Here is a 12,007-nt window from a genome sequence, read left to right as displayed (position 1 = left end):
TGTACATTTAAATGGGTCATATTAACAAAAGGTGAAATTATTAACATGAAAATACTTTGTCTCTAATTTTTTCTTGCTTATCATTTTAGAGTAAAGTTTATTTTGTGATCACAGTTTGTTGCTGTTTCATTTTTATGATTAATTTTTTGGTATCTTTAAAAATTTATCTGCATACCATTTTGTTAGATAACCTTTTTGTTATCTTAAAATACTTATAATAATAAAATATTTATTTTCTTATTTTAATCATAGTCTTTAAATGACTGACATTTTAAGATTTGAATTTTTTTAATGTATTTTTTTACAAAAATGTATCATTTTGAATAACCCAGTTTTTATATTCATTTCTGTTGAATAAAGAACTAATATTATGGCGATTAAAAAAATTGTTAAATTCAAATTAAAATGGTTCACAGAATGTTGAAAGTTTTTTTTTTAAATTTTATATGACAAATTTTATTGACTACTTCATATATACCAATTAACTTACTATAACTTATTTAATGTTTTTCTTTATAAAAATATGATTTTAAGTATAAATAATTTTTGAATTAAAGCCAAACCCATTTCACTGTAAATAAAAAAAGTAACCATACATTAGAAAACGTTGACGTGAAACTTTTTAATCTAACATATAAAGTTATCTTTTGATATTTTAAAAGTTGGACTTAAATAGCATTTAAGCTGACATATCAAACTTTGATGCTGGTTTGCAAATTTTCATGTTTTATTGTGGCATTGTTATTTGGAACTAAAATAACATACTTTACTGTAGTTTGTTAAAACAAAATTGTATAGTCCCATCCAGATAACTAAGAAAATGTAAACTTTTTTCTCGATTGCTGCTAAAAAAAGTCTAAATCATCAAGTGGAATTTTTTTTTATTGAAGAATGTAAAGAATTGTCTTCCTTGCAACTAATATTTTATTTTATTTTCTATAATAAGTTTTAAAAAATTGTGAAAACAAATAGAAACTAAAATGACTTAACTGCATCCTAGGCAGCATTAGATACGAACAGCTAGATAATTATAAATGTATGAATGGTGATATATATATTCCATATATAGATGTGATTTAGAGTTTGTGTTGCGCATAATGACATACCATTCCTATTAAGAAATTACCTTACAAGATAATTTTTTAAATTAAAAAATCTATCATTGACTTTCTTGCTGGAAAGGGGGAACTAACTCTGGTCATACTTATAATGCAGGTGTAGCAACGTCCGTATAAATGATGTGATTCTCTTTTTGTTACTTTCTTAGCCATTCAACAGATTTGCCGGAATCTAAGTCTGATGCCAAACTTGATCAACACCTGGAGAAACGACCTCGGAGTCGCAACTCTGAGGCTGGGGTTGACGGCCGTTGGGAGATGACCAGTCCAATCAAAAAAGCTTCAGAGGCGACCAGAGATGCCATCCACCATAATACTGGTAAATGTTCGAGTGGGCCAAATATAATGGTCACTTCTCAAGAATTGCGTAGTCAACAACAGCAACAAACTGGTGGTGCAGCTCCCTCATCAAATGCCAGTCATCACAGGAGGGACAGCTCTGGGGAGCGAAGTCGTCGAAGCCCATCCCATGGGGATCCAAATGGAAGTGCAAATCTTGAACAAGATGGGTCTAAGATAGGCAAGCGTGTTTCAAGAACAAGGCCAGCATCTCCTGCAAGTCAACAGATTCCGTATTCAGCTCAGTTTCTCCCAAGCCGAAAAATATTTGACAAAGGACCAGGATTGGTATGTTCATGTTTTCTTGCTTCTATTTTGTTTTTACCTCCACCAATGACATTGTTTTCAATCAAATTAGTTTGTTGGTTTGTTACTTTTTATTTGTGTTCAGCCTAGCATCCACATTGCTTGACTAATTGTCACCAAACTTGACCAAAATATTAATCATAATCTAAATTAGAACTGATTTAAGTTTGGCATATCAAGGAAAAGATGAAAGAACGGAAGTCCTTAGTGGCATAATGTAACAATACCATGGCAATAAGAAACTTGTAACATTGCTTGGTTGTTCTTTAATCCTCGTTGGGAACAATTGGCGATGTTGTATTAAAGACAGAAACAGCTGTCTGTTATATATATATATATATATATATATATATATATATATATATATATACATATTGGACTACACAAAATCAATATGTTATATTGCCTTATTCGAATGGTGCCAGATTAAACTTAACTCATATTGGGAAATGATGTTTATATGACCGATGTATATATTTTACTATTTCAAACGTATATACGTCTTTGTGATCTGTTTGCATTTGTGATGTGTATATACTTGTTTAAATCATGGTGTTTGCATGTATATATGTGTCGCTAAATGTCTTTTGGTTCTACGCTAATTGGACCATATGCTGTCTTATTTACATATATCTGTAACAGCTTATTTTACGGCTCTTGATCAGTCTAAATGTTGATGTGTGCATGTGTGTCTGACATGTACTTACAACATACCTTTTCAACCTGAGAATTTCATCTGTTCTTGGAGATGCTGGAATCTGTTGGACAAAGATGTTTCAAACGATCCAAGATGATTGTTTTTATGTAAAGATTTTATTTCAATTCCCAGATGTTGTTCGCAGAAGAATGGAAAGTGAATATCTGGTTTCTGGGTTTCTCTAGTCTCCATTTTGAGACATGTCACCTCCCTCCGGGGACACACACACTCACGATTCTTTAACTCGTCCGCTTTGTTTGACGTCTAGAATACAATTCAATACTATCTCCAGTAAACCAGAACACATGACAAATGACACGTCAACTTCTGATCAGCTGTTCAGACCTTCTGGTGCAAACTTCGCCAGTTCACAGTTTGACATGTTTTGATAACGTTATAAAAAAAATAGCTTCACATCTCTTGTTTACTTTGCCAGTTAGATAGATAGATAGATCGATAGATAAACAGCTAAACTGATAGATACACCGATTATTAGATAAACTAATAGATAGACAAATAACAGATAATTTCTCTTATGCTTGGCCAACTATATAACATGTCTATCTCCTTGGTTAACACATTGTACTTGTCTCACTGGTGATCACAGCATAGAAATATTGTTGCTGTTATTTTTGTCGATGGAATAATAGAAGTCATTACAAAGAACAAAACATAATCTTATTATTTCACCTGGAATTATTTTTATTTTTTACGATCGTCTTAATGGTATTGTGGATAAATTGCATCTTCCTCTTCCAACTTACCTATGATGGTAGAGGTCTAAAACATAAATGTTTGCTCAGATGCCAAATCCTTCAGAGGCAGGAGCACTAGTTTTTCTGACACATACTTCCTCCCATGATGTCACTTCCTGTACATGTCAGCCTAACTTTTAATTGAAAATTCCATTTTCTTTGTTTCATGTTTTCCTTGGCGTTCTGCTCCCAACGAACCCTGCTAACTCCTCCCTGAGAGTATCCTGTATCTCTACAAGATCACGGTTCGGCCATGCATGGAGTATTGTTGCCATATTTGGACTGATGCATCTGCCATTAGTCTCTCACTCCTAGACAGGTTTCAAAAAAGAATTGCCAATCTAATAGTTCCTGCACTCTCTGTCTCATCGCCGAAATGTGGCATTCTTGTGCCTGTTTTACATTTCAATGGCAAGTGCTCAAAGCACTAGTACCTCCTTAACAACAATACCCTTGGAAAATCCGACATACAGCAAAAAACTGTAGAGATCCTTAGATGCCGTAAAACCTTCTACTCAAATAGCTTTTTCCCTCAAACTGCTGCACTTTGGAATTCCGTCATGGGCCCCTGCTTCCCTGACTGTACTGACAAGCAGAAATTCAAGTGTAATGTAAACAAACATCTTGTTGCTCAACTCCCCAAATAGTATCCTTACAAATCTTATCCCAAATAGAAGCCCCTCTCGACTAAGTGGCTCTGTGCCTTTTGGGGGTGAAAACGGTAAACAAAAAAAAAAAACTGTTCTACATATATTAATGCAAGTACTTATCCATTCTGTTAGTATGACCATACAAATGAAGCTGTCTACTCTGTATAAATCTCCCCATACTGCCCAGGTATCCTCTTTCTCAGAGTTCAACAGATCTAAGAATTAACATTTCTACCTGGTTATAGCAGACAGTCCAGAACAATCTACTATTGTGAATTAAATAAAGGGTTTGTTGCGGTCCAGTTTAAGGAGTCACAATTATAAAGTGAAAAAAATCCAAGGGTTCACTGCGAGCAGTTAAACTACGTGTGTACACTTGCTTGAAGGTAGAAATGTCTGGCATTATATAAGCCAGACAAATCCATATTGTCCATGGATATAGGGGTGTAAACTACCCCAGACCAGTGTTCAGTTTGCTATTGTGTATAGGTTCTTGAGTTTGACATAAACATTCCAGCGTGTTAAAAAATACACCTGAAGAAGGTCAGTGATCACATAAGTTATTCGAAATAACAACTAAGATGAGAATAATAATCTGAATAATTGGAAAAAATGCAAATTTCTTTGTTTACAGGTTGAAGATAAGAAGGAAGAATGTGGTATCAAAAAACCGTTGGTGACAACTGAGTTTTTCAAATGGAGCAGTAAATATTTTGGTCAGCCTCTCAAGTGCTGGGATGAAGGGGATCCAGAAAGCAAAGTATCTATGGAACGGGACTATCGATTCCAACGGAATGCAATGGTCAGGAATGAAGCCAAACCAGAACAGTTTAAAGCAGGTAAGATTGGTCATCTTATTCTATTAAGAGATTGGTTTTGTCACAAATAACCATAACCAGATAAAAATGAGTTTCACTGAATGTTTTAGGTTTTAAATTATCAAACCCTGCTTCATGAGCAACTCTAACATTGAATGAAAGTCAAAGTGGAAACTCTGACATAAGAGTGGCTATGTTTAAAAGCATTGTTTTCTAGCAATTGGATTGCATCAATATTTCATAGTTAGGTACAGTTGTAGTCTTTTTATTAACTCTACCAAAGTGAAAGTTATATTTTCAGTCAAATTTATCAATTGTGTTTGTGTACAGCCTCACCTGAATTGCTTAACCAATCATCATCAAACAGTTAAAATATCAGTCATGATCTAACTTGGATGTGAATTAGTTCTAGGTCCAAGGTAAAGGTCATGGAGAAGGTTGCACTTTTAGTGATGAACTTGATTAGTTTTACCACTGGGTCCATATTGTAGCCAATGAAATCCCACATTTTATATAACTTTTACAAGTTTGGCCATGGTCGACATTTTGATAAAATTTCCAAATTTGATGTACGGATCTGATGCTTTTTGATAACAGTAAAAACCATGCACAAATTCAGTACGATTAGAAAATTAATTTTTGAATTATCAACATTTCTATGACATAACTTTACGAATACTTTATACAAATGAAGAAGTAGAGTCTAGATGAGGCTTCTTCCCATAGTTTTCATTGTTATGCAGAGATATGCAGTCACAGGATTGAAACGTGTACTTGTTGTGATATGTTAAAATACATATTTCTATTCCATTTTGTGTTTAATCATGGTGAGTTTTAAGTTGGACTTCCTTGTAAAAGCAAAAAAATTTCTTATTACTTTTTATTAAATAACACATTCCACTAAAAAATTTTTTGTCTATAATATAGTCTTTGTTTATGTTATATTTTTTATAAACATCAGCCATAAATATTTTATGGGCTGCTAAATCCCACCCCCACACTGTAGAAATCCCTAGATGTAAAAGATCTTTCTACTCCAGTAGTTTCTTCCCCAGAACTGCTAGACTTTGGAATTCCATTCCAGGTACTTGCTTTCCCAACTGTACTGACGTGCAGAAGTTCAAGTGTAACGTGAACCGACATTTTGCTGCCCAAATCCCTACATAGTACCCCAGTAGTTGTTGCCCCTGATAGTAGCCCCCTACACCAAAGTGGCAATGTGCCTCGTTTGGGGTGAAAATGTAATTAAAAATATATATATATATATATATATATATTTGAATAAGAATTTTTAGTTTAGTTTGTAATGTTTATGTAATGCCAGGGCTTTACGTTGTAAGTGAAACAATTGCATTTGCTAGTGATTTTTTCCAAATGGTCATTAGAAATGATAAAATGCTTATCTTTTGTGATTGTGTTTTTTTTTTTTCACTGACAATCTTCCAAAGTTCATTACTGAGTGAAAAATGTCTTTTCAACCTATGTTATGTAAACAATAAAAGATTAATAGAACAATATATTCTTTTTTTTTTTTTTTAACAAAGGCTGTTTAAAAAAAAAACACCTGAAGACATTTGAATGTTTATACCTCCAAGTCTCAACATAAAATTCAGTGCATATATAGAATTACACTTATTAAAAAAATAATACAGAAAAATCTTTGATTTACATACTCATTACAGAATAAATAGATGTCATACTCCAAAAATCACATGGATTTGGCTAGTAACTTTTCTATTTTTTATTTGACTAGTAGATGAAAATATTTATTTGTAAAAGGTCAACTGGTCAACTAAAGATAAATTTGTCCATAGAGCACTAGGTGTGTCTAATGATTTAAAACTTGAAACTATCAGTGAAATTGATTCACCACTAATAACAAACATGGAAGCATCTATAAAATTTACTTCATAATTAGTCAAATTTATGCAAGCTTATTCCTACTTACCTGGCCAGTAAAAATTCTGAATAAAAATTTAAATAAATAATTGATTTTATTTAATCCTAGCAGAGATACCTAGCGTTGCCTGGCCCATATAAAAAGAAGTTGCATTTGACTACACTTTTTAAATGATTTTTGTTTTAATTATTTTTACTGTACAATAATTTTTATCATTTGGAAATAGGTTAACATAAAAAGAAAATATAACATTGTTAATGACTGTTTTGGTAAAAAAAAAATCCACTGATGTCATCCCACTGCTATGAATTCGGAATAGGGGCATTTGAGCAAGAAAAAAACTTTAAGAGATTACAATAAAAAAAAAAATATTTCTGATTTACATAAGTAATATTCATGCATTTTAGCTTAACTTTTTTTATTTTTTTAACTCTAAACATTTAAATTGCAAAAGTAGAAAAATTCTTTTTTTTTTTTTTTTTTTTTTTACAATTACCCATGAATTTTCTTTAGAACAAAATAAACATTTTTTTTTTTTCATTGAACTTACAATACGATAACTGTTGTAGATTCTATCTTTAATTTTTATTTGCTAGCATTTTAAACATCACCAAAAAAAAATCATGAAGTTATCGTTCAGTACCTTCTGATGGTTTACATAATCTGCCAGAATATACCGATGGTAACACAGTCCATAATCTGTATTATTACCTAGATTGCTATTAAGATCAGATAGTTCTCTTATGTTAGGATTCTTTTTTTTCTTTTTTTCAATCCTAGGATATTTGATTAAAAACAAGTTACTTTCACTTTTTATCTATTCCTAATATAAATAATATCTGCATGTTGGTGTTTTGATATATATTTTTTTTCTTTTTTTTTTCTTAAGGCTACAATCGATTTGATGATCAAATCTTTGTCAATAAAAATTCTGGTAGTCCCACTATCCTCCGTTTTCACCCATATGAAGCCCACCTTGCTGTTGCTGATAAAGATAATGTAAGGTAAAACGATTTTGATTCTTTTAACAGTAGAATAATTCATTATTGGAAATCAACTCATTGGTAATGCTTGCTACTGAATTGTTTAACCTGATATACATGTTATTATAATAGTTTATGTATCTGTTTGTAACCAAACTATGTTACTACATGAGTATCAGTTCTGAATTTTTGAGATAAGGATTGATAATTCATATTATTTGGATTCTTTGGATTATTGTTTTCATTTTGAGTGCTATTTTCACGACATTTCAGGTGATGTATGCTCTGACCTATCAAACTCAAGAATCTTTCTGTTGAACTCAAGAATCTGCACAGAATTTCAATGAAATTCTTAATTTAATCCACAGGGGTAGTATGTCCTCATTCTGTCAGTTATGACTGGATAGAATCCCTAAGTAATTCACGTGGTATTTTTGACTGAGGATGCACTGAGGATTGAATCTTCAGAAGAGTATAACTTTACAACTGAATTTTATCAAGTATTATACGCACTAGACTTTTTCGATGTTGAAAGTAATTACTGAAAAGTTTAAGCAAGCATATTTGCAGTCAACATGAAAAAAACTTGCGTTTGGAACATGTGCCTCTGTGGTGTGTTTATTTTCTAAGGTCATGTATAAAAATAAAACTTCTTTCCTCTTATTTTTATTTTAAATACGTTGAAATAATGTCAGCCTTATTATTCTTATGGTATTGCATGTTTTTTTTTAATTTGCAAAGGTATTTACTTGTATACCATTTGCAGATATAATTTATCTGCTGCAAAAGTTTGCTGCAAAGACTGTTAATTAACACACACATATATATATATATATATATATATATATATATAGTCATCCACACACTGTTTTGCTGTATCACAGCTCTTCAGTGTGGCTAGACCAGCGTCAATCCCAAGCTTCGGAATGAACCAACAGCCATCAAGTTGAAGGCCACTGAGAGAGGTGCCATGCACAATGATATCTAACAATGCTTTATAGAAACATTGACTGCCACTCTCACAGTGCTCCATTTGTTTATTTTCAAAGAGCTTTGCATTTATGCTAAAGCAGTGATAGGCGATATCAATTACCAACAGTGTCCGATCCAAGAAGGGGAGGATTATATAATCATCCATAGACACTGTTTCACTCTCTCTCTCTCATACATATATATATATATATATATATATATATATATATATATATATATATATATAAATTGAATTTAAACTCTGTAAATTAGAATTTACAAAAAATTTACTATTCAACAAGGGATACAAATTGAAAATTTAAATTTTCTATATTTTATGGAATTTTTTAAAAATGTGTGTGTGCATGTGGTTTTTGTCTATTCTATTTTTAGAGTTTTAGCCAAGCCTGCAAACAATTACCCTTTTATATAATATCAACCTATTGCTCTCCAAACCATTCTACCTGATTTTGCCCCTTAAAAGGCAATTTTATGAATGTCAACCCTTTCCTCCAAAATGTTAATCTCAATGCTTGAAGTTAAAAAACAGTTTAGAAATAGTACCGTTTTAATATTTTGTTTCTTACTTTTTGACTTCAAACTAAATTTCTTTTCTTTTTTTTTTTCCTACATTGGTAAGCATTTTGGCACTGAATTTTGAGATTATTATTGTTCAGTTGTATACTTTCAATTGAGTATTATTCATTTTAAAATTACACTGAAATTTTCATACTATCTTTTGCCAATGTATTTTCATTTTAGTGTGTGGGACTGGGAACAAGGCATCCAGCTAAGTTGTGTCAACAATAGTCATCCCAAAACCTGCCGCATTACCTCCATGGAATTTATTAATCCTCATGACCAAGCCTTATTGATGTGTGGATCAGGTCAGTTTATTTATTTTTCTTCTCTTTTATGCAATTTTGATGGACAAATTTCACATTTTATTGCAGTAAAATCAATACAATAGATTTTATGGGTCACCACTATACCAAATCTTTTTTAAAAGTAACATTTGGTGGTAGTTGTTGTATTTTGAACTAGGATTTTATCAGTTTACTTTTTTGGCGGGTACTTATCTAATTTATACCTACTCACCTGGCAACTATGTGTTGGCATCTTCCGTTGGGTATGTAAGTAGCCGTGAGATATCAAAATGAAGACTGTCGGACGATTAATTAAAAATGTTGCATTACCTCTGCTTCTCTTGTTAAGGACAGCTATTTAGAAAGCCATTCTTAATGTGGGAAGAGAGAGGATTGACTTAGCATATTGAAAATCATTCTATCTTAAAAAGCTTTTCCTTGATGCACTGAAGTTCATGCTTTCATCGAAACTTGTCGTCTTCTGACAACTAATTGGATAATCACTTCAGCATCTTCTGGCTACTTATGTAACCTGCCAGAAAATCCCAACAAAAAGTTGCTGGAGACTGGGTTGTAAATTGGATGAGTAATTGAATAATTTTTTTAGCAACTTGTCTAAAAAAATATAATCTTTTAAATTGAGCTCTTAAAATCATTAAAAATGTTTTCAGCTTTGAGTTCATCTACAGTTCATTTCACCAAATGGAAATAGGATATAAGTTATGTCCTTTACATTATTTGAGTCATTGTTTAAAATTGTTGCCATTGTAACAATCTTCCTAGCTAGAATAATTATTCTTTCAAATGCATTCAAGCGAAAGACTTTCTGATGTTGCCGAGAGAAGAAAGTCACTAAGCAAAATCAAATATGAATTTGATGCTATTTCAGTTTCAATTCTGATTTAACATCTTGGATAATCTAGTACATATTTTTAATAAATTATATATTATCGTATCCATTCTATCAATATTAATCCTTATCCTCGAGTGGCCTCTGGGACTTAATAAGCCTATGTAAAAAAAGAAAAAAAAAAAAATCAGTATCTTTCCAATAGAACTTAACACTTTTTAAAATTTACATGTTTATTTTATTTTTTTTTTTGCACCAAAACTATTAATAAAATTTTTAACAGCTGAGCGCATTCCATTACAAATGCAAGAAGAAATGATTTACTGAGTTTTATCTATTACTGCCAGATGTACCTGGCATTAAATGTAACGCTAAATTCCTTTAAAAAATTTCGCGTCTTGTAAGTAAAAAAAAAAAATATTCTAGCTCAGATCGAAACCTAAACCTGAAGGTAGTAAGTCATGTATGATAACCATTAAGCCAGCTTGCCATAATTTTTAAAAAGTGTTTTCAAACTTACTTATTCTTAACACAAGGAAACTTATGTAAATGATTTACTAATGCGCAGTCATGAAACCGTTAAAAGACAGATAAAAATCTGATCACCCCAAAGTACCAAGTTTTTTTATTTGGACCCTTTAGTAACCCTTTTTTCTGGATGAAAACCAATTAAAAAGTTTTCCACATGTCTGAATATCCTATATACCAAATTTCGAGTTTGTAGATTAAACATTCGTTGAGTATATAGGTTGAGAGTTGTCTGCACACACATTCTCACTTTTATAAATGTACTAGATGTACCCGGCATTGCCCAGTAGTAAACATCATGTTAAATTCCTTAAAAAAAAAAAAAAAAAAAAAAAAAAAATGAAATAAAGAAAACAAAAAAAAAAAACGGAAAGAAACTGAAACATGTGCATGCACGTATTATGTTTTTTCTAAACGGTTCGCTTCTTATAAGTAAAAAAAAAAAATACTCAAGCTGAGATTGAAATCAAAATTTAAAAACAGTGAGTCAAGTACAATAACCATTAGGCCAGCTTTTCAGACCTTGTGAAACAGCTGACAAACAGATAAAAATCCGATGACACCCACCTCCAAGTATCAATTTTTTAAATTTTGACCTCTTAACAGCGCTTTTTTCTGAATGAAAACTGATTAAAAAGTTTTCCACATCTGAATACCCTATATACCAAATTTCATGTCTGTAGATCAAAAATTTGTTGTAAATATATATATATATATATATATATATATATATATATATATATATATATATATATATATATATAGGTTGAGAAGTTTTCTCGTACACACACAAACACACACACATATTGTCACTTTTCTAGATAGATTAAAATGACCACCATGAATTACATAGAACAAAATAAAGGATTAAAATTTAACTGCGTTTTTATATGACTTTTCTTGTATATCTTTTTTGCTTTTGAAGATGATGGTTCTGTACGTGTTTGGCGAAATTATAATGAGGAGAACAAACAGGTTTTGGTTACAGCCTTCCAAGGATTATCGGAAATGTTACCTTTACATCGAGGTTAGCTCTTTTTCTTCAAAAAGCAAACATGTCTTAAAACTACATTTCTTCTGCTTCTGATGTTTTGTCATTCAAATTCAGAGTGATTATCTTCCAATATTTATTTGCTATAAACAAATTTTTCTTAATGACGACCGATAAATTTTTGGATGAGGGTCATGCCACTCTTAAACAAGACACTTGCATCATAATGGCACA

At 31.5% G+C, this 12,007-nt stretch overlaps 1 protein-coding gene across 4 annotated transcripts in view; it reads left to right on the top strand.

Annotated features, from left to right (window-relative positions):
• LOC145303515 (regulatory-associated protein of mTOR-like) overlaps positions 1-12,007 on the top strand; it is a 161,581-nt gene that overhangs the window by 121,942 nt on the left and 27,632 nt on the right. For all 4 annotated transcript variants that reach the window (XM_080144953.1, XM_080144954.1, XM_080144952.1 and 1 more), the window contains 5 exons: positions 1,268-1,745; positions 4,500-4,704; positions 7,473-7,587; positions 9,301-9,425; positions 11,708-11,809. In XM_080144953.1, the coding sequence (XP_080001079.1) occupies positions 1,268-1,745; positions 4,500-4,704; positions 7,473-7,587; positions 9,301-9,425; positions 11,708-11,809 (1,025 nt within the window). The remainder of the gene's footprint in view (positions 1-1,267; positions 1,746-4,499; positions 4,705-7,472; positions 7,588-9,300; positions 9,426-11,707; positions 11,810-12,007) is intronic.

The sequence above is a fragment of the Euprymna scolopes genome, chromosome 19 (genome assembly GCF_053919585.1).
Source record: "Euprymna scolopes isolate OS-2025 chromosome 19, ASM5391958v1, whole genome shotgun sequence".
Taxonomy (NCBI): domain Eukaryota; kingdom Metazoa; phylum Mollusca; class Cephalopoda; order Sepiida; family Sepiolidae; genus Euprymna; species Euprymna scolopes.
Note: the sequence above shows the minus strand (reverse complement) of the source record. Positions and strands in the feature narration are given on the sequence as shown.